General features: G+C 40.8%; 1 protein-coding gene across 12 annotated transcripts in view; it reads left to right on the forward strand.

Annotated features, from left to right (window-relative positions):
- The window catches only part of LOC132385203 (neural cell adhesion molecule 1-like), a 786620-nt gene that overhangs the window by 513875 nt on the left and 248359 nt on the right, over positions 1-24386 (forward strand). For all 12 annotated transcript variants that reach the window (XM_059957108.1, XM_059957113.1, XM_059957106.1 and 9 more), the window contains 3 exons: positions 10905-11055; positions 20249-20433; positions 23362-23458. In XM_059957108.1, the coding sequence (XP_059813091.1) occupies positions 10905-11055; positions 20249-20433; positions 23362-23458 (433 nt within the window). The remainder of the gene's footprint in view (positions 1-10904; positions 11056-20248; positions 20434-23361; positions 23459-24386) is intronic.

Here is a 24386-nt window from a genome sequence, read left to right on the forward strand (position 1 = left end):
GCTCAATTACTTTATGCAGCTTGTGTACGTACTTTCAGGGTTTTGTGCCTTCCACAAAAGGAAAAGGGAAGAGAGAAGGTTCAGGGTGAGTGGGAGTCTTTGATTGTTTTCTTTGCCTCGGCAGTGAGAAGTGTAGACAGAGTCCATGGAGGGGAGACTGGTTTCCATGATGTGTTAAGCATGCACCCTCAGTATTGTTGAAAAGGAAATCACGTGATTTATCTATTTATTTAGAAATCCAACACAATAACAGGCCCTTCCACCAACAAGCCTGCACCACCCAATTACACCCATACAACCAACTAACGTACGCACCCGTGTATCTTTGGAATAGACAATAGGTGCAGAGGTAGACCATTCGGCCCCTCTAGTCTGCACCGCCATTCTGAGATCAAGGCTGATCATTCACTATCAATACCCAGTCCCTGCCTTGTCCCCATATCCCTTGATTCCCCTATCCATCAGATATCTATCTAGCTCCTTCTTGAAAGCATCCAGAGAATTGGCCTCCACCGTCTTCCGAGGCAGTGCATTCCACACCTCCACAACTCTCTGGGAGAAGAAGCTCTTCCTCAACTCTGTTTTAAATAACTGACCTCTTATTCTCAATCCATGCCCTCGGGGACTGGACTCTCCCAACATCTGGAACATATTTCCTGCCTCAATCCTATCAAATCCTTTAATTATCTTATACGTTTCAATCAGATCCCCTCTCAATCTCCTCAATTCCAGCGTGTACAAGCCCAATCTCTCCAATCTCTCTGCGTAAGACAGCCCTGCCATCCCAGGAATCAACCTAGTGAATCTACGCTGCACTTCCTCAATTGCCAGAATGTCCTTCCTTAAACCTGGAGACCAAAACTGTACACAGTATTCCAGGTGTGGTCTCACCAGGGCCCTGTACAAATGCAAAAGGACATCCTTGCCCTTGTATTCAATTCCCCTTGTAACAAAGGCCAACATTCCATTTGCCGTCTTCACTGCCTGTTGCACTTGCTCACTCACCTTCATTGACTGGTGAACTAGGACTCCTAGGTCTCTTTGCATTTCTCCCTTACCTAACTCTACACCGTTCAGACAATACTCTGCCCTCTTGTTCCTGCTTCCAAAGTGGATAACTTCACATTTATTCACATTGAATGACATCTGCCAAGTATCTGCCCACTCACCCAGCCTATCTAAGTCTCCCTGTATTCTCCTAACGTCCTCTTCGCATGTCACACTGCCACCCAGTTTAGTATCGTCAGCAAACTTGCTGATATAGTTTTCAATGCCCTCATCTAAATCGTTGACATAAATCGTAAAGAGCTGTGGTCCCAATACAGAGCCCTGTGGTACCCCACTAGTCACCTCCAGCCAGTCCGAGAAACACCCATTCACTGCTACCCTTTGCTTTCTATCTGCCAACCAGTTTTCTATCCATGTTGAAACCCTGCCCCCAATGCCATGAGCTCTGATTTTACTCACCAATCTCCTATGTGGCACCTTATCGAATGCCTTCTGAAAATCTAGGTATACGACATCCACTGGCTTACCCTCGTCTAACATCCTTGTTACACCCTCAAAAAACTCCAACAGATTAGTCAAGCATGATTTGCCCTTGGTAAATCCATGCTGGCTCGGCCTAATCCTATTTCTGCCATCTAGATGTGCGACTATTTCATCCTTAATAATGGACTCAAGCATCTTCCCCACGACTGACGTTAGGCTAACAGGGCAATAGTTCTCCGTTTTCTCCTTCCCTCCCTTCTTGAAAAGTGGGATAACATTAGCCACTCTCCAATCTTCAGGAACTGATCCTGAATCTAAGGAACATTGGAAAATGATTACCAATGCATCCGCAATTTCCTGAGCCACCTCTTTTAGAACCCTCGGATGCAGACCATCTGGACCCGGGGATTTATTAGCCTTCAGTCCTACCAGTCTACTCATCACAGTTTCTTTCCTAATGTCAATCTGTCTCAATTCCTCTGATATCTTATGACCCTGGCCCATCCATACATCTGGGAGATTGCTTGTGTCCTCCCTGGTGAAGACAGATCTAAAGTACGCATTAAATTCTGTTGCCATTTCCCTGTTTCCCATAACAATTTCTCCCAATTCATTCTTCAAGGGGCCAACATTGTTCTTAACTATCTTCTTTCTCTTCACATAGCTAAAAAAGCTTTTGCTATCCCCTTTTATATTCCTGGCTAGACTGAGCTCATACCTGATTTTTTCTCTCCGTATTGCTTTTTTAGTTAAGATCTGCTGTTCCTTAAAACTTTCCCAATCATCTGTATTCCCACTCATCTTAGCCCTGTCATACTTCTTTTTCTTTAATGCTATACAATCTCTGACTTCCTTTGTCAACCACTGTGGCCCCTTCCCCCTCTTTGAATCCTTCCTTCTCATTGGAATGAACTGCTTTTGCATCTTTTGTATTATCCCCAAGAATATCTGCCACTGCTGATCCACTGTCTTTCCTGCCAGGGCATCCGCCCATTTAACTTTGGCCAGCTCTTCCCTCATGGCTCCGTAGTCTCCTTTATTTAATTGCAACACTGACAGCTCTGATCTGCCCCTATCCCTCTCAAATTGTAGATAAAAACTTATCATGTTATGATCACTACTTCCTAATGGCTCCTTTACTTCAAGATCACTTATCAATTCCTGTTCATTACACATCACCAAGTCCAAAATAGCCTCGTTCCTGGTTGGCTCAAGCACAAGCTGTTCCAAAAATACATCCCTTAGACACTCCACAAACTCCCTATCCTGGGGTCCAGCACCTACCTGATTCTCCCAGTCCACCTGCATGTTGAAATCTCCCATGACGACTGCATTACCTTTAGCACATGCCAATGTTAACTCCCTAATCAACTTGTACCCAATATCCACGCTACTGTTTGGGGGCCTGTACACAACACCCATTAGGGTCTTTTTAACCTTACTGTTCCTCAGCTCAATCCACACAGACTCTACTTCCCCCGTTCCCAAGTCACCTCTTGAGAGATGAATGTGAGATAAATCCACAGCACCCGGAGGAAATCCACACAATCTCAAGGAGAATGTGAAAACTCTGAAGAGACAGTGGTGGAATTGAAACTGGAACAATGGTATTGTAATAGCGTTACACTAACAGCTACACTATGACACTGCCCCAAATATAAATGCAGCAGCAATGAAGGACTAGTGAGGATGTTGTTTAACCTAAAGTTCAAAGCTAATTTATTATCAAAGTACATATATGTCACCATATATAGCCCTGAGATTCATTTTCTTACGGGTATACTCAAATAACTGGAATAGAATCGATGAAAGACCACACCAACTTAAGCATTTAACCACTGTGCATAAGAGATAAAACTGTGCAAATATAAAACAAAATAAATGATAATGATAAATAAATAAACAATAAATATCAAAAACATGAGATGAAGAGTCCTTGAAAGTAAAGCCATAGGTTGTGGGAACGTTTCAATGATAGGGCAAGTGAAGTTAAGTGAAATTATCCCTTGCAGGCAATGGTGTTCCCTTGCCTATACCCTTCTCATCTGGCACTCATTGAGAGGTGTTGTCCAAGTAACTACATATTGGCATGGATGGTGCAGACTGCCTATAGTACGCTAGTTGGGAAGGAACTGAGGTAATGGATGGATACGAATCTAGCTGGTTGCTTTGTCCTGCGTATCATCAATATCCCTGAGTATTGTTCGAGGTGCATTCATCCAGATATTCATCACACTCCTGACTTCCACCTTGTAGATGGTAGAAAGGCTTTGTGAGGTCAGGAGGTGAGTCACTAGCTGCTAGATACCCATCCTGTGATTGTCCCTTGTTGCTATGGTATTGACAGGTCCAAATAAGGTTCTAGTCATTGGTAATCCAAAGGAATATAAACACAAGAAATTCTACTCTGTAGATGTGGACATTTTGAGCACCACACACAAAATCTGGAGGAACTCAGCAAGTCAGACAGCATCTGTGGGGAGGAATAAGCAATCAAAGTCTTGGACTGAGATCCTGCATTAGGACTGGAAAGGAAGAGGACAGTAGCCAGAATAAGAAGATGGGGGGAGGGGAAGTAATTCAAGTTAAGAGAGCATCAAAGATAACAGGGGATCCATGAGAGAGAGCTTGCCATTACCAGCCAGCTTGCCCTCCCCCCACCCTCTGTTCTGGAAATTATGCTTTCAGCAACAGGAGAAAGTGGAGAAGACTCTCCAACCTCTTTACTGAGAACTTAATCAAGATGAGCTTTATTTCTCACACGAAACTGGACATAGAAACAGCAAAATGTGTCATTTATGGCAATGACCAAATGCACTTTGAATAAATGCTGAGGACAGCCTGCAAATGTCACCATGCTTCTGGCGCCAACAAATCATGCCCATGATTTACTAACCCTAACCCGTATGTCTTTGAAACATCGGAGGAAACCGGAGAACCTGGAGGAAACCCACACAGTCATGGAGAGAATGTATAAACTTCTTTCAGACAACAGCAGGAATTGAACCCCAATTGGAGATCATCTGATACTGCAAAGCATTGCGCTAACTGCTAGGCTAACGGTGCCACAGTATTCAGCTGGGCTCAGCTGCAATAGCTTGAGAGAACCTTCCTGGGCCTGTCCTCCCACCGTCAAGAAGGAAGCACCTCAGGAAGGTGGCATCCATTAGTAAGGACTCTCACCATTGAGGATATGCCCTCTTCTCATTACCACCATCAGGGAGCAATACAGTCAATAACTTAGGAACAGCTTCTTCCCCTCTGCAATCAGGTTTCTGAATGGCCCATAAGCACTACCTTATTATTCCTTTATTGTTGGTACTACTGACTTCATTTTGTGATGTATAGTAATTTCAGATTTTTGCACTGGATGGCTGTATGAGCAGCTGGTGTACATCACAAGTCCTGGTTATGCAGCCACGAATGCCAGGCAGACAGTCTCTGAAGAATATTGACAATGGCTGGGGTCACCCGTCTTGTAAAGACACTGCCCAGAAGAAGACAATGGCAAACCTCTTCTGTAGAAAAATTTGCCAAGAACAATCATGGTCATGGAAATACCATGATTGTCCTCATCATACAGCATGGTGCCTAATGAACAAATAAACAATGTTTATTAATTTTACGTTTTTGTACTGTACTACTGCCGCAAAACATTAAATTTCATGTCACAAACACCAAGATCCTTCAGTCTTGATAGAGGTTCTCACCTTGAAACATCAATTATTTATTCCTCTCCTGACCTCCTGAGTTCCTCCAGTGTGTTGTATATGTTGCTTTGGATTTCCAGCATCTGTAGAATCTCTTGTGTGTGAAGACTGGCTTCATTGACGAACACAATTTGAGGATTACTGGGGGCTGCCCGCAAGTGTCGCTATGATTCCCACACCAGCATAGCATGCACACAAGGTACTAACCTCATGCTGCCTGATCTGCAATTTCACATCATACAGTATGCCAGTGATAATAAATCTGATTCTGAGATGCTCTACAATGGGATACTTGGGAAGCAGCTGTAAAGGAAACATCTGGCAGAGAGAAGTGTCCCAGCAACACTTTGCTTTTACAAAGACATTAGAAATATCTGCCTTAACCATGAGTGGTGATGTCTCATACCTGTCTGTGTCTGCCTGCTGGACACCAAACCCACAAACCTGGACCTCAGCCATGAGCCTCCTGTTGAAGTGAGATCCTTCTTATTTGGGGACATGACAGTTAAACACAAGAGATTCTGCAGATGCTAGAAATCCAAAGCAACACACACAAACTGCTGGAGGAAGTCAACAGATCAGACAGCATCCATGTAAGTGAATAAACAGTCGATGTTTTGGGCTGACACCCTTCTGTAGGACTGTTTTATTAAATGATACAAGAGCAGAAACAAACAAGAAAGAGGAGTCAAGAGAACAGAGAAAAGACTAAGGAAAAAGCAGTCGTGGTTGTCTCATACTCACCACGACTAGGGATAACAAAAACTCCAATTACAACAACTAACCTATAAAATAGCCAGATTCAAGCAGCATGAAATCTGCTACTGAAAACTAAGAAGTTTCTAGAGAAATACAGAAGTCACTGTACCATAATTACTGGAAAATTCATTGAACAATTACAGGTACTGTATAGAAGGCCATACTATGAGACTATAAGACATAGGAGCAGAATTAGGCCATTTAGCCCATCAGGTTAAATGGCCTAATTCTGCTGTTTGATCATAACTGATCCACCCATAGCCCTCCATTTTCTATGATCTATGTGCCCATCTAAGAGTTTCTTAAATGCCCCTAATGTATTTGACTCTACCACCACCCATGGTAGCATGTTTCCTCTGATATTCCGTCTATACTCTCCTCCAATAACCTTAAAAATTATGCCTCCTCGTATTAGACTAGGGGTTCCAAACCTTTTCTCTGCCTTGGACCAATACCATCAGGCAAAGTGTCTGTGGACTCCAGATTGGGAATTCCTGTATTAGAATTTCCACCTGAGAAAAAGTCTCTGGTTCTCTGCACTCTCTATGCTTCTTATCATCGAGTACACCTCTATCAAGTCACCTCTCATCCTCCTTCACTCCAGAGAGAAAAGCCCTAGCTCACTCAAACTATCGTCATAAGGCATGCTCTGTAATCCAGGCAACATCCTGGTAAATCTGTTATGCACTCTCTCTAAAGCTCCCACAATTTTCCGATAATGAGCCGATTAAAACAGCACACAATACTCCCAAGTGTGGTCTAACCAGAATTTTATAGAGCTGCAACATTACCTCATGGTTCTTGAACTCAGTCCCCATACTACTGAAGGCCAACACACCATATGCCTTCTGAATCACATTATCAGCTTGCATTGCAGCTTTGAGAGATATATGGATGTAAACCTCAAGATCAATATACTGTCAAATATACTGACGGTATATTAAGTGATGTTCAAGGAAGCTTCCCAAGATATTCCTTGTATCAGACGAAGGAGAAACTTGACCTTAGACCAATGCACAGTGTACACAGTTGCATTTAGTGCTAAAAATACAGGCAAGGCTCAGGAAAAAAAAAGCTTATAGAGACATTGGAGCAACACGCACAAAATGCTGGAGGAACTCAGCAGGTCAGAAGAGAAATGAACAGTTGATATTTCTGTTGAGCCTCTTCATCAGGACTTAAAGACAATGAAACAACTTGTATCCAAAAACAGGAGGATGGAATCCAAATGTCAGGAGACAAGTTGAGTCTGCAGAGCTCCCAAGTATTACTTGACCATTTCACAGTGTTCGTTTTACCACGTCAGCTATAAATTTTATTTAGTGTCTCATAATAATTCTTGGCAAACAGTTTGAGCAGCAACTCTACCAGTTGATTAATATGTTTACCTTTTCCTTCTTTTATTGGCTGGAATTCTATCTCATTTAGCTTCACTTGTCATAGATAGTAAATCAAGTATATGATTCCTTCATTTTCCAAATAATACATCACATTTTCTGGCCTGTTTACAAGAAACTGTCATGAATTTAAAGACACCAATGTAAATACTTCAAACTGATGGCAGATTTGGAAATACTCTTGCAAGTCCCGGCATTGCAGAATGGCAGACTTTCTCCCATTTTCCTCGCCTTGCACTCTTTCCCACCCTCTTTGCCTATTAGGCTTTCAAATTTATTGTCATTCAACCATATACATGTATACAGCTAAACAAAAGAGGAGAATCAAAATAACGTTTAATAACACTGGTGTGTGTCATGAAATGTGTTGCTTTGTGGCAACAGTATATTACAATACATTATAAAAAGACTATAAATTAAACTGAAATATATACAGTACTGTGCAAAATTCTGAGACATATATATATTAAAAAAAACTAGGATGCCAAAGACTTTTGCATAGTACGATAATAATTTTATGTATTGCACTATATTGCTGCAAAAAACAAATTTCATGACATCTGTGAGTGATGATAAACCTCATTTTGATACGGGTCTCTATTGTGTACTGACAGTGGGAAGGGGGCAGGAAGAGGGCAATCATGGTTGGGAAAAGGGGAATAGAGAGGGCATGACTACCATAATAAACATAATAAATGCAATGCAGATCGAAAACAGATACATGGTTCCTATGTGAATTTTATGTAATTTCTGTGTGTCATTTTAATTCATTTTAATTTCATTGGTATTGGTTTATTATTGTCCTTTGTATCACAATATAGTGAAAAGCTCGTCTTCCTTACTGTTCACACTGAACAAATCATTGCACAATTCTTTGAGCTAGAACAAGGTAAAACTCTAATGATATAGAATGATGTGTAAAAACTACCAAAAAATGGTAAACAATAAAGTGCAAATTCATAATGAGGTAGATTGTTGAGGCCAAATGTCCATCTGATTGTACACAAGTTCCATTCAAGATTATGTTAACAGTGGGATAGAAACTGTCCTTGAGCCCAATGTACGTGCTTTCAGGCTTTTGCATCTTCTGCCTAATGGGAGAGAATATCCAGGGCATGTGGGAGTAGGAATGAATCCTATTTGTGAGAGAATGAGGGGAGATTTCATAGATATATACAAAATAATGAGGTGTGTAGATAGGATAAATGGAATCAGGCATTTTCCTCTGAGGTTGGGTGAGACTAGAACTGAAGGTAATGGGTTAATGATAAGGTTGAAATATTTAAGGGGAAACTTCTTCCCTCAGTGAGTGGTGAGAGTGTGGAACAAGCTGTCAGTGGATGTGGACTGGATTTCAACATTTAAGAGAAGTTTGGATAGGTACATGGAAGGGAGGTGTATAGGGGGCTATGGTCCCATTCTGCTGGTCGATGGGACTAGGCAGATTAACAGTTTGGCACAGACTAGATGGGCCAAGGTACCTGTTTCTTTGCTGTAGTGTTCTGTGACTCTGACTTTATCATAGAGTGCAGAAGTTGCAGATAGGGAATTGGGATGTGTATAGAAGAGGAAGGTGATACCGAGTCTGAGCCTCTCCCACTGGGGTTATGGATCAAGGGGTCCATATTTCTGGAGACTGTGGAAGTATGTTGCCCCTGAAGCAGGAAAGCACTCAGGAAGGAGAGTGACATCCAAGTACTTGATACAGGGAAGGCAAGATGTGTCAAGGGAAATGTAGATTGAAATAGACAGAGAGAGCAGAAGATGAATTAAGGACAGATATGTACAAAAGGAAGGAATTAAAGAAGATACTAATTTCATCAGCGTTTTTTTAATGCCAAACTTACTCTAGTGTTCCACCTGGATTCAATGCAGGTAGGTTGTACTGGATTTAGAGTTAGATTAACTGATCACATGTACATCAAAATGCATTAACAGCCAACACAACCCAAACAACACAAGCAACAACAGCAACAACACAAAACAACAGCAAAAGATGCCCCTTTTCCATCCTCCCACCACCCACTATCACACATAGACAGGATTCACTGTATGACCAGCATCTATTGGTATGATAGATTTTCATTGCATATGAAACCATTGATAATCAGACCTAGTGCTGTTCAGATAACAAGTGAAAAAAGTAAAAGTTTGGATAAAAGTAAACAAGTGAAACATCACCCCAAAGGCAGCTTGAACAAAGCAGAATGTTTTTATATTGCAAAATATTATTGATTAAAGTTTCACAGGATTGTAATCATCTCAGTTCACCATCAGTAACTTAAATTCTTTTGTATATTGTTGCTGTTTTCAAATCTATTAATTACACTAAATTAGGATTTGATAGCTGAGGAAACAGCTTTTAATCAGTTTATAGAACTTCAAAGTATCTGTTAATGACTAAATTGATCAGCACAATTTCTTTGTGTGGAATTAATTCTGTATGGAATGCAGACCCAGAGAATGCCGAGGGAAAGGAATGGAATTCCAGTACAGGTTGAGCACCCCTTAACCAAAATTCCAAAATCCAAAACCCTCTGAAATCCAGTTTTTTTGAGTGCTGACATGACGTCACAAATGGAAAATTCCACAAGGCACTGGGAAGGTTCCCATGCGATGTGCAAGTCACTTCACACCACAGACAGTTTTGAGAAGTGACCTCATATGTAATGAACAGAAGTTAATGAAAAATAGAAAAACACTGCATAAAGCGAAAAAGTGAAAAAATCTCAATTGTGTATTGAAAGAATGGATTTGTCAGCATCAGAGTGATCATACGCTGCTTAAGCAAAGATCTATCATGATGAGCTGAAAATTGAAAGTAGTTGTAAATATTCAGCAGGCTAGTTGCAGAAATTTAAGAAAAGGCCCAGCATTAAATGTTCAAAGATTTGTGGTAATAAGGTGTCTGCTGATCACAAAACAGCAGAGAAATTCATTAATGAGTTTGCCAAGATCGCCGTTTATGAAAATCTAACACACTGAATGGCTGCATTAGTACATATGTGTGATGAACACATGTATGACAAAAGCTGATTACTGGTAATACATAAATTCAGAATCAGGAAAGAAGGTGATGCCAAACAGCCACTGACAGTCTACCTGGGTGAGTCCTGCTGAAAGGTTTCATATCAAAACATTGTCTGTACTCTTTTCCATAGATGCTGCCTGGTCTGTTGATTTCCTTCAGCATTTTGTGGGTGTTAGTTGGGTGGCCAAGATAGCTTACCTTTCGGATGGTTCAAAGTATACATTATTGTTTCATGCACCAAGTTGTAAAATGTATGACATTAACTACCTTCAGAGTATATGTATAAGCTGTATATGTGATATAAATGGATTTTGTGTTTAGACTTGGGTCTCTTCACCAAAGTATCTCATTATATAGATGCAAGTATTACTCAATTTGAAAAAATCCCATATCCAAAACACTTTTGGCCCCAAGCATTTTGGATAATCGGTGCTCAACCTGTACCTGATGTGAATTTCAGGTGTATGATCAGTCCTTCCACACCTTGTTAATATCACATCTCTCTCTACCCGGCAGACCATGGACGAGAGGATTGAAGTTCGCAGCAATGCAAGAGTTTCTTCACTGACACTCAAGGACATACAGCACACTGACTCGGGTGAATATGAGTGCAAAGCCAGAAACTCAATTGGCCAGGACTCCGAGTCCATGTACCTTGAAGTTCTTTGTAAGTAAAATGTTAATACCATTTTAAAATGTTTGGATGTTCTCTGTGGATTGTCTGACTTAACACTAGATTCCCATAGAGCACAGAGCCATTTACTTTTTTTGTTGACTTCTTTTAATTTCTAATGTAACAATTCCTAATTTTCCTGCCTTTTGCTATTTTCACACTGATGTTCCTATGCCTACAGTTTGGTAGAAAGACATCTGACTGGAATGTGTCAGTATGTCAGTGATGTGACAGTAAGGATGGGAATAGAATGAGTTGGCAGATAAATGCCTGGCTGAAGAATTGAAGCAGGGGACAGGGATACAGATTTCTGGATCATTGGGACTCTTCTGGGGCAGGTGTGACCTGTACAAAAGAGATGGATTGCACGAATCCAAGGAGGACCAATATCTTTGTAGGCAGGTTTGCTAGAGCCGTTGGGAGTGGTTTAAACTAATATAACGGGGATGGAAACCAGTATGATAGAGCTGAAGATGAGCCAGCAGGTTTATAAGTAGATGATGGATGTAATTTTGATAGGTAGAAAGTAAAGTCTGACATTGCAGTATTCAGTGGACTAAAGGAAATTACAGTGGTATGGGAGAGGAATTGGTCAAAGTAAATTGGAAGGAGCTGCTGGCAGGAATGACAGCAGAGCAGCAATGGTGTGAGTTTCTGGGAAAAATTAGAAAGGTGCAGGATAGATGTATTCCAAAAACAAAGAAATACTCAAATGGCAAAATAGTACAACCACGTCTGACAAGGCAAGTCAAAGCTAATGTAAAAGTAAAAATTAGCAGGAAGGTAGAGAATTGGGAGCTTTTAAAAACCTACAGAGAGCAACTAAAAGAATCATTAGGAAGGAAAAGGTGAAATATGAAAGCAAGCTAGCAAACGTTATCAAAGTGGATAGTAACAGCTTTGTCAAATATGTATAAAATGAAAGAAAGATGAGAGAACCGCTAGAAAATAAGGCAGGAGAAATAATAATGGGGGCCAAGGTGATGGCAGATGAAATAAATGAGTATTTTGCATCAGTCTTCACTGTGGAGGACACTGTGGAATGAAAGGGTTATCATATGAGGAACGTTTGATAGTTCTGGGTCTGTACTCCCTGGAGTTTTGAAGGATGAGTGGGTACCTCATTGAAACCTTTCAAACATTGAAAGGTCTAGACAGAGTAGATGTAGAAAGGATTTTTCCCATCATGGGGGTTCTAGGTCAAAAGGGCACAGCCTCAGGATAGAGGGGCATCCATTTAAAACAGAGGTGCGGAGAAATTTCTTTAGCAAGAGGTTGGTGAATTTATGGAATTTGTTACCATAGGCAGCTGTGGAGGCTAGGGTGTATTTAAGGCAGAGCTTGACAGGTCTGGGTTGGACACGGCATCAAAGGTTACAGGGAGAAGGTTGGGGAGTAGGGCTGAGGAGAGGAAAAAGGGATCGGCCATGAATGAACGGTGGAGCAGACTCGATGGGCCAAATGGCTATGTCTTATGCTCTTATGGTCTTATAAGGAAGGGCCAGTCAATGATTGGGTACAAATGTATACAGGGCATAGAGTTAAATTGTACCACAGAGGCAAAATTCAAAAGGGCGAAGAATGCAGGACTGAAGGTGCTATATTTAAATGCACATTGTATGTGGACAAACTTGTCGGGCAATTAGAGATTGTTTTGTATGATATTGTTGGCATCACTGAGTCGTGGCTGAAAGGTTATAGTTGGGAGCTTCATATCAAAGGATAGATTTTATATTGCAAGGACAGGCAGAAAGGCATAGGTGGTGGTGTGGCTCTGTTGGTAAGAGATGGAAGATTACAGCTTTAGAAAGAGTTGACCTAGGATCAGAGAAGGTCGAATCGTTGTGGGTGGAGTTAGAAACTGCAAGGGTAAAAAAACCATGATGGGAATCGTATATAGGCTTCCAAATAGTAGCCAAGATGTGGAGCTTGAGATTACAAAGGGAACTGAAAAGGGGTGTAATAAGGATAATGGTACAATTCTAATGGGGGATTTGAATATGTAATGGTACTGGGAAATTCAGTTTGGTATCAGAATGCAAGAGAGGGAATTTATTGAATGCCTATGAGATGGCTTTTTAGAGCAGCTAGTGGAGAAAAGCCATCTTAGACAGGGTGTTGTGTAATAACCCAGATGTTATTAGGGACCTTAACATAAAGGAATCCTTAGGAAGCAGTGATAGTAATACGAGTGAATTCATACTGCAATTGAGAGGGAGAAGCACAAGTCAGATGAATCAGTATCACAATGGTATAAAAGGAATTGGAGAGACATGAGAGAGGAGCTTGCCCAGGCAGATTTGAGGATTATACTGGTGGGGATGACGGCAAAGCACAGGTGGCTGAGTTTCTGGGAATAGTTCATAAGGTGCAAAATAGATATGTCCCACAAAAGAAGTTGTTCTCAAATTGCTGGGGTAGGCAACCATGTCTGACAAGGGAAGTTAAGGACTACATAAAAGCCAAAGAAAGGGCATATGTCACTTTCTTTGTCACGAAAGTGAGTGGGAAGTTGGATGATTGGGAAATTTTTAAAATCCAACAAAAAGGCAACTAAAAAAGCTATAAGAAGGGTAAAGATGAAATATGAGAGCAAACCAGCTGATAATATAAAGCAGGATACTAACAGTTTTTTTAGTCATATAGAGAATAAAAGAGAGATGAGAGTTGATATTAGACCACTGGAAAATAATCCCGGTGAGGTAGTAATGGGGGACAAAGAAATGGTAGATGAACTTAATGGGTACTTTGCATCAGTCTTCACTGTGGAAGACACTAGCAGTGTGCCAGAGTGTCAGGGAGCAGGAGTGAGTGCCATTGTTATTACAAGGGAAAAAGTGCAAGGCAAACTGAAAGGTCTTAAGTTAAATAAGTCACCTGGACCAGATGGACTACATCCCAGAGTTCTGAAAGTGGTTGTTGAAGAGATAACGGATGCATTGGTTATGATCTTTCAAGAATCACTTGATACTGGCATGGTCCCAGAGGACAGGGAATTTGCAAATGTCACTCCACTCCTTAAGAAGGAAGCGAGGCAAAAGAAAGGAAATTATAGGCCAGTTAGTCTAACCTCAGTAGCTGGGAAAGTGTTGGAGTCCATTATTAAGCACAAGGTTTTGAGGTTCTTGGAGACTAATGATAAAATAAGTCAAAGTCAACATGGTTTCTGTCAAGGGAAGTCTTGCCTGACAAATCTGTTAAGAGCTCTTCAAGGAACTAACAAGCAGGATAGACAAAGGAGAGGCAGTGGTTGTCATTTACTTGGATTTTGAGAAGGCATTTGATAAGGTGCCACGCATGAGGCTGTTTAATAAAATAAAATCCTATGGTGTTACAGGAAAGGTACTGGCAAGGATAAAGGAATGGCTGACAGGCAGGAGAGAGCAAGTGAGAATAAAAGGGGTCTTTTCTGGTTGGCTGTCAATGAGTAGTGGTGCTCCTCAAAGGTCAGTATTGGGACCGCTACTTCTCACATTGTTTGTCAGTGATTTGGATACTGGAATTGATGGCTTTGTTGCAAAGTTTGCAGATGATACAAAGATAGGTGGACAAAGGGTCTCGGCCCGAAACATCGACAGCGCTTCTCCCTATAGATGCTGCCTGGCCTGCTGTGTTCCGCCAGCATTTTGTGTGTGTTGTTGTTTGAATTTCCAGCATCTGCAGATTTCCTCGTGTTTGACCAGAGGTGCAGAAGGACTTAGGAGTCCTCGCGCAAAATTCCCAGAAGGTTAATTTATAGGCAACTAAGAAAGCTAGAAGAAACGAAAAAATGAAATATGAGGGCTAACTAGCCAATAATACAAAGCAAGATACTAAAAGTTTTTTTCAGTTATATAAAGAGTAAAAGGGAGGTGAGAGTTGATATTGGATCACTGAAAAGGAGGAAGAAAGGAATGGCAGATGAACTTAATGGATACTTTACATTATTCTTCACTGTGGAATACACTAGCAGTATGCCAGAGGTCTTTGAGTGTCAGGGAGCAGGAGTGAGTGCCATTGTTATTACAAAGGACTAGGCAAACTCAAAGGTCTTAAGGTGAATAAGTCACTTGGACCAGATGGACTACATCCCAGAGTCCTGAGAGAGGTTGCTGAAGAGATAACAGGTAATTGGTTATGATCTTTCCAGAATCACTTGATTCTGGCATGGTCCTGGAGGACTGGAAAACTGCAAATGTCTCTCTACTCTTTAAGAAGGGAGGATGACAAAAGAAAGGAAATCATAGGCCAGTTAGCCTAACCTCAGTGACTGGAAAAGTGTTGAAGTCTATTATTAAGGATGAGGTTTCAGGGTACTTGGAGACTAATGACTTATTTTAATAAGTCAAAGTCAGCATAGTTTCTGTAAAGGGAAGCCTGACAAATCTGTTAAGAGTTCTTCAAGGAAATAACAAGCAGGGTGGACAAGGGAGAGGCAGTGGATGTTATTTACTTAGATTTTCAAAAGGTGTTTGACAAGATGCCACACATGAGGCTGCTTAAGAATATAAAATCCCATGGCATTACAGGAAAGATACTGACATGGCTGACAGGCAGGAGGCAACAAGTAGGAATAAAGGGGCCTTTTCTGGTTGACTGCCAGTGACTAATGGTTTTCCTCAGGGGTCAGTATTGGGACCGCTACTTTGCACATTGTTTATCTGCGATTTAGACAATGGAATTGATGTCTTTGTGGCAAAGTTTGCAGATGATACTAAGATAGGTGGAGGGATCACCATGATGGCGGAGCAGATTCAATGGGCTGAATGGCCTAATTCTGCTCCTATGTCTTAAGGTCTTTTGCTTGTAAATATGTTGGAGCAAATGTGAATTGGGAGAACTGAGGACTGGCAGGAGCTCATGAGTTTGGACCTGAGGTCTCTTATCTAAAAGTTGTGACCAATTGGATGCCATCTCATCAGGTCTGAAGATGGAGAGGAACTGTATATGGATGAACCACATTAACATCAGTTAACCTAGACCATAGCACAGTACAGGCCCTTCAGCCCATGACGATGTGCTGACCTTTTAACCTATTCAAAAATCAGTCTAATCCCTCCCTCCCATATAGCCTTCTATTCTTCTTTCATCCATGTGCCTATCTGTAATACCCTAATGTATTTACCTCTGCCATCATCCCTGCCAGCACTCTTACCACTCTTTGTGTTAAAAAAAAACTTACCTCTGATAGCCCCACTATATTTTTCTCCAATCACCTTAAAATTATGCCCTCTTGTATTAGCCGTTTCTGCCTGGAGAAAAAGTCTCCAGTCAACAACTTGATCTGTGCCTCTTAACATCAATGAATGCTTACATCATTCTACAGAGGTGCAGTAGAGAGCATCCTAATAAGCTGCATCACTATGTCATATGGAAACAACACTGGCAGGCCAGAGGGCTCTACAATGGGTAGCAAAATTTCCCAACTCATCACTGGCACCATCCTATCCACCATCAAAGACATACATCCTGAAAGATGCTGTAAAAGGGCCAGTATCATCATGAATCCCATCCACACTGCTGATGGACTGTTTGTCCCACTCCCAACAGGGAGGAGGCCATGTAGCATCCACACCAGAACCATCAGACTCAAAAACTATTACTTCTCTCAAGCAATAAGGCTAATCAACACCTTCACCCACAAACCCACCCCTCTACATCCCCAACCACCACTACTTTATCATTTCCTATCAGAGTTACCTTATGTACTGACATTCCTGTACCTAGCATTACTTTATGGACATACAATCAATCTGTGTACATAAGCTATCTGACATAATTATATTTATTATGTTTCTTTTTAATTATTGCATTCTTTATCTTGTGTTTTTGTGCTGCTTTTGATCCAGATTAACAATTATTTCATTCTCTTTTACACTTGTGCACTGGAAACACGTTAAACTGTCTTGAATCTTAAATTTTGAAGTTGTATTTCTAAATTTGGATGCAATTAATAAAATGAACACTCTTGGATCGTCTGATCATTGGATGTGCCAACAATAAACTTTGGCAAAGTAGTATCGTGAAGGGCTTATAAACCTTGGCATATATCAAGTGTTTTGGAAAGTAATTCCTTTGAAGGAAGACTATTATGACATTCAGAAAGAAGTTGTTGGAATGTACCAGTGTAAAACCAGTCCAGTTGGAATGATTAAGGGGAGCTACAGTCTTTCATCAAGTTTCAGAGCTGGATGCACAACATGACAAATCAAAATTATCTCGACCACATGTGTAAGCTCCATTTCCTCTGACTGTATTCCAGCTTACATAACCTGTTCCCACATTACCATTTCCCTCTCACAGATTGGGGCAGTCTGACCAAATTAATCTGAAATGTTTTCAAACTTAATTAACATACTTCAAAATGACCTTGTTCTTAAAATATCGTTTAAACTCCTAATCTCAGTAAGTTTTAATTAAATTTCATTCAGAAGCACATCACAATATAAACCCGTGAGTACTTGGATGGGATTTACCTCATTAAAGCATTTCATTCACATATTTTAATTATTAGCGAAATCAAATATCCATGAATCTATGAATTTTATTTGCATTAACAATCAAAAGGGAGAAATAATTAAAACCGAGCTTAACAAGTTCAAGTTTAATTGTCATTCACGTATACCCATGTATACAGCTAAACAAAACAGCATTCCTGAAGGGCCAAGGTGTAAAGCACACTACATACAGTCACACACAGCACATATAGTTACAATAGCACATACAGTCACAAATAAAATAATATTATTAAAAGTGCCTGATTGGAATGGCCTGAAAATTGATGGTACAAGGGAACAAACAACAAAAGCTTTTTATATTATGGATTGGGGATTAATGATTGTTTTAGAGAGGAGGTACAGGAGCCTGAAGGAGCACACCCAATGATTCAAGAACTGCTTCTTCCCCTCTATCATCAAAGTCTGAATGAACAATGAACTCATGAACACTACCTCACTACTTATTTAATTTAACTAGTTTTACTTATTTTAATTTAATTTAAATATGTGTGTGTGTATGTATTACTGTAATTTTTATTATTGTATTACATTGTTCTGCTACAACAGAACAAATCTCACGACAGATGCTAGTGATACTAAACCTGATTCTAATCCTAATATCAAAATATGCTATTACTATGTTTGTTTATTGGTGTTGTTAGCTGTAAGTTGAATAAATTATCAGTATATGACTGCTTAAATGATAGTGTTCAGATACAATATCAACAAGTTCAGTCCATTTTCTATACATAAAAGTTGGAATCATTCAGTAGGCCACACAGCATTCAAGAGGAAATGGCATTGGGTCAATGTTTAAGTCCATGGTCTCTTCAGATACTGGTCGTGTTGGGTAAATCGGTTCATTATTGTCACATGTGTATAGAGATACAGTGAAGCATTGACTGTTCATTCCCCTCAATGGATGCTGCCAAACATGCTAAGTTCCTCCAGCATATTGTGCGTGCTGCAGTGAAAAAAATTGGTTTTGCATGCCATTCATATAGATAATTTCAACTTCAATATGTTGAGGTAATGCAAAAAATTAATAACAGAATAGAGTCATAGAACACTATACTCAGAAACAAGCCCTTCAGACCATCTAACCCATGCCAATCTATTATCTACCTTGTCCCTTTGACGTGCACCTGGACCATAGCCCTCCATTCCCCTCCCATCCATGCACATTGAAATTGTTCTCAATTGTTGCAATTGAACCTGCATCCACCACTTCCTCTGGCAGCTCGTTCTACACTCTCACCACCTGCTGAGTGAAGGAGTTCCTCCTCATGTTCCCCTTACACCTTTCATTTTTCACCCTGAAACCATGACTTTTACAATGCTGCAGATGACAGAGAAAGTGCACTGCAGGCAGACAATAAGGCCATAAACAAGTTATGTTGTGAGGTTAAGAGTTCATTTCATCGTACTAGGAACCATACAATAGCCCTTTAACAGCAAGTTAGAAGCTGTCCTTGAGCTTGGTGCACACTTTCAAAATTTTTGTATATTGTGTTGTCCACAGCTCAAGAATTTTATGGGGTGTCTGTTTGTCCTGTTATTGAATATCTTAAGATAATACTTGCCATATAATGACACAATAAAACTCATATGGCTTTTAGGAATCCTACACCATCTGGCAAAGTGAAATCGAAGAGAACTGAACTGCCTTATGTGTAGTCTGGTTTCTTAAACAGCTTAAACTGATATCTCCTGCTCTACCCTGCTTTGTGGGTTTTAAAATATTTCAATAATAGACAATGTTCAAAGTGCATATATGTCACCATATAAGACCATAAGATATAGGAGCAGAGTTAGGCCATTCTGCTCTGCCATTTCATCATGGCTGATTCATTTTCCTCTCAGACCCAATCTCCTGCTTTCTCCCCATATCCCTTCATGTCCTGACTGATCGTGAATCTATCAGCCTCAGTCTTCAATATGACTTGGCCTCCACAGCTGCCTGTGGCAATAAATCCCACAGATTCACCACCTCTGGCTAAAGAAATTCCTCCTCATCTCCTTTTCAAATGCTTTTCAAATGGTTGTCCCTCTATTCTGAGGCTGTGTCCTGAGCTTAGGCTCCCTCACTATAGGAAACAACCTGAGATTGATTTTCTTGTGGGCATTCACAGTAGATACAATAAAATACAATGGAAAACCCCCCAAAAAAAGAATGAATGGCAGAAAATACTTTGCGGTTCTAATGATTTCTGTCATTCATTTTTTTCTATCTCTGTTTTGAGGATGTCTGTGTTGAGTAAGGTTTTCAGGCTGTATACTGTGTACATTCTCTGCTACTACATTGAACCATTGAAACATTGAATCAATGAAAACTAAACACAAACAAAGACAGACAAGCGACCGATGTGCAAAAGAAGACAAACAGTGCAAAATGCAAAACAAATAACAATGAATAAATAAATAATATTGAGAACATGAGGTTGAACCTGCTCCTTGAACGTGAGTCTAAAGGTTTGTGGAATCAGTTTAGTGCTGAGGTGAGTAAATTTATCCGCTCAGGTTGAGGAGCCTGATGGTTGAAGGAAAATAACTATTACTAAACCTGATGGTGAGTGATCTGAGGATGTAATCCATGTTACACTCTGTGCTATCATCATGCCCTCCCTCTCCCCTTCTACATCAGCAACATTGATTAGAACAGGTTTATTTCTGACAAAGAGCTTTACAGTTTTTTACTCTCTCCATCTCAGATGCACCTAAGCTGCAGGGCACTGTTACTGTCTATACATGGGAGGGGAACCCTGTGAATATCACCTGCAAGGTCCTTGCCCACCCTCATGCTCAGGTAACCTGGTTTCGAGATGGACAACAGTTGCCAAGCTCCAACTACAGCACCATTAAGATCTTCAGCACTCAGTCCACCAGCTATCTTCAGGTAAGGGATTGAAATGAAGAATTGATTGCAAAATTCGTGTAAACTCATTTTCAAGGTTGTCCTGTCCTCGTTGAGAAAAGAGGTGATCTCCCACTGAAGAATACATCTTCCCAGAAGATGCATTCTCTGAGTGGCATGGTTTACAGCTCCAGCGACTCAGGTTCATTTCCCCATGTTGTTTGTAAGGAGTCTGTATGCTCTCCCCACAACCATGTGAGTTTTTCCAGGCGCCCTGATTTCCTCTCACGTTCCAAAGATGAACAGGTCAGTAGGTTAATTGCTCATATTATGATTCTCATTCTTCCTGGTGGCCCAACATTTTAATTTTGATTCCCATTCTCATTTTGATCTCTCGATCCAAGGCCTCTTTCTTGTGTCACAATGAGCCCACCCTCAGGTTGGAGGAGCAACACCTCATTTGGGTAGTCTCCAACCTGATGGGATGAACATTGATTTCTCCTTCCAATAAAAGAAATCCACCCCCCCCATTCTTCTATTCCCCACTCTGGCTTCTCACCTGCCTATTATCTGCCCCAGGTCCTCTCCTTCCTCCCCTTCTCCTATGGTCCACTCTCCTCTCCTATTAGATTCCTTCCTCTCCAGCCCTATACCTTTCCCAGCCCTATTTCTTTAGCCTATACCTTGTTTCACCGATCACCTTTCAGCTATCCTCCTTCCCCTCCCCTTACCTTTTTATTCTGGCATCTTCCCCATTCCTTTCCAATTTTAAAGAAGGGTCTCAACCCAAAATGCTGACGGTTAATGCATTTCCAAAGATACCGCCTAACCTGCTCAGTTCCACCAGCATTTTCTGTATGTTGCTCTGGATTTCCAGCATCTGCAGAATTTCTAGTGTTTAAGGTTAATTATTCACATGGGTGTAATTGGATAGACAGGTTCATTGTTACTTACCATGCTGCATGTCTTTTTCTCAACAATATTTTTACTGTTTTTTTAAATAAAGAGAGCATAGTATAAAGGAGGTTTGTGCAGTGCATAACAAATGTATAAAATGTACAATTTACATTTAAGAATGAGATGCACCCATAGTACAATCATGCTTTGGTTGCCTCCCTGCCCTTACCTACCCCTCCCAGTCCCCAACTCCAAGCCATCATTGCATTAGCAAAAAGGGTTAAACAGAACCTTTATCCCCACAGAGCTGCATCGGTATAGAGAAGGTGTATTTTCCTAATACATAGACTGTTGTATGTTTATAAGTCTGAGTCCGTAGAATCTTATCGGAAAATGCTGGAGGTCAAGGATTTATGTACTGAGGAAAGGAAGAAGGGATTAGTCTTGTTGGGAATTCTGAAAATATTCAAGAATATTCAAAAATATGCTGCATCTCTGAGTAAAAATTTTTTAGAATTGATTCATTCACCAAATGACAGTTTCACCAGTGATGCCAGTGGTTATTGTCCATCCTATTACCCTCAGCCTGGTCAGTTACTGGGCTGTTTCAGAGGCTAATCTGAGGTCAACCACATTACCTTGGTTCAGAAGACTGAATTGGCCAGACCAGGTGAAAGTGGCAAGCTTTTTTCCAAAACATAAGGAACCAAAGAACACCAGGCAACCAATGGGTATGACAAAAAATCGGTTAGCTCCATGATCAGTCTCATTGATAGTTGCTTTTTAATATGTTTATAAGGATAAAGATTAGCTTTATTTGTCACATGTACATTGAAACATACAATGAATTGTGTCCTTTGCAACAATCACCACAGTCCAAGGATGAACTCGGCTGGAGGGCAGTCCGAAAGTGTCACCACGTTTCCAGCACCAACATAGCATGCACACAACTCACTAACCCTAACCTGTACATCTTTGGAATGTGGGAGGAAACCTACCCGGTCACATGGAGATAGTATGAAGTCCTTACTGATAGCAGCAGGAATTGAACCCGGGTCATTGGCAAGTGTTAAAGTGTTAACGCATGCCGTTGCATTACTGTGCCGCTCTGATTTCACAGTCCAAAGTAAATTTATTATCAAAGTACATATATGTCACTAAATACATCCCTGAGATTTATTTTCTTGCGGGCATTCGCAGTAAATACAAAGAAGAAAAATAAATAAACAATAACTTTCAAGAACATGAGATGAAAAGTACTTGAAAGTGAGCCCATAGGTTGTGGGAACAGTTCAGTGATGGGGCAAGAGAATTTGAGTGAAGTTCAAGAGCTTGATGGCTGAGGGGTAATAACTGTTCCCTAACCTGGTGGTGTGGGTTCTGCTGCTCTTGGCATCAGTGAGAAGAGAGCATGGCCTGGATGGCGCAGATCTCTGATAATGCTTTCCTTTCATTAGGCTTGGTTTGCATGAGGCTAAGGAACCTGGTCTCTGGATTAAGGGGTTATCATTTCAATTACAGTTGAGAAATTACAGAAAGGGAGTTCTCTACTTAGGGCTGTGGAGTCTCAGTCTGTTCAAGACTGTGGTGATTGGTTTTAGAATACTGAGAGACTCAAAGAAAACTGGCTTGGTGTGGAAGTGTTTTTCAGAGGTGTACACTCAGTGCAACTTTATTAGGTGCACCTGCTCATTAATGTGAATATTTAATCAATCAGTCATGCGGCTGCAACTCAACACATAAAAGCATGCAGACATGGTCAAGAGGTTCAGCTGCTGTTCAGACAAACAAAAATGGTGTGAAAAACAAAAAACATCCAGTGAGCAGCAGTTCTGGGCAAAAATGCCTTGTTAGTGGGAGAGGACAGAGGAGGAAGGCCAGACTAGTTCAAGCTGACAGGAAGGTGACAGCAACTAAAATAACCACACATTACAAAGTCACCACTGTGTGTATAAGATCATGGGGGATAGCTAAGGTGGATGGCTATGGCCTTTTTCCCAGGGAAGGGAAACAGATAATTGAACAGGTCACTGGTAATTGTCAGTACATTGCTCATGTTCTGCATTTCCCTAGGTCACTCCTGATTCGGAAAATGACTTTGGTCCCTACAACTGCACAGCTGGCAACCGTGTCGGTGTTGAGTCTAAGGAGTTCATTCTGGTGCAAGCTGGTAAGTGGTTATTGTCTTTCCAATTTACTCTCAGCCTGGTCAGTTGCTGGGTCTTTCCAGCCACATTACCTTGGGTCGCAAGTCTAAACAGGCCAAATCAGGTGAAAGTGGTAGTCTTTTTCCCCCAAGCAACAACAGGAATCAAAGAATTGGTTCCTTTTTACACTTTATTCATCGAAATATCAGCCCCCCCCAAATATATTTTTGCTGTTTCTGGGAGCCTTGCATGGGATAATTGATTAGTAGAGTATGGACATATGGAGATTTCTGTGCAACAGGATGGCTTCAATGCCATTCATTGCAAAAAAAAACAACTGTGACTGAGTGATGTAGCTCACTGTCATGTAATTTCTGAGGTTTCTGTGATTGACATGTGAACAGTTCAACTCTGCTTTGGGGCACCATGGAAGCATAGTGGTTAGCACGATGCTATTAGAGTTCAGAGTTCAATTCTGACACCATTTGTAAGAAGTTTGTACTTTCTTAATTGGTCATTGTAAATTGCCTTGTAATTAGGCTAGGGTTAAATAGGTGTGTTGCTGTGTGGTGCACTTTGTTGGGCTGGAAGGGCCTGTTCTGCACTGTATCTCTAAATAAAATAAAATAAACAAATAAAAATAAATAAACATACAAAAAGGTGGAGGAATTCAGTAGGTCAGGCAGCATCTATGGAAGGAAATGGACAATCAATGAAAGCCCCTTCATCTGGACTTCTTGAGACTGAAGAATCTCCAGCCCAGCTGAAAGGGCTCGATCCAAAATGTTAACTGTCCATTTCCCTCCACAGAAATCTGCTGAGTTCCACCAGCGTTTTGTGTGTTTCTCCTTGTTAATATACTCCCTAAAATAAGATTTCAATATCCAGCCACCGTGGCATTAAATTGGGGAAGAAATCTGTAGGTAACCATCACACTGATGCTAAATGATG

The sequence above is a fragment of the Hypanus sabinus genome, chromosome X2 (genome assembly GCF_030144855.1).
Source record: "Hypanus sabinus isolate sHypSab1 chromosome X2, sHypSab1.hap1, whole genome shotgun sequence".
Lineage (NCBI taxonomy): Eukaryota > Metazoa > Chordata > Chondrichthyes > Myliobatiformes > Dasyatidae > Hypanus > Hypanus sabinus.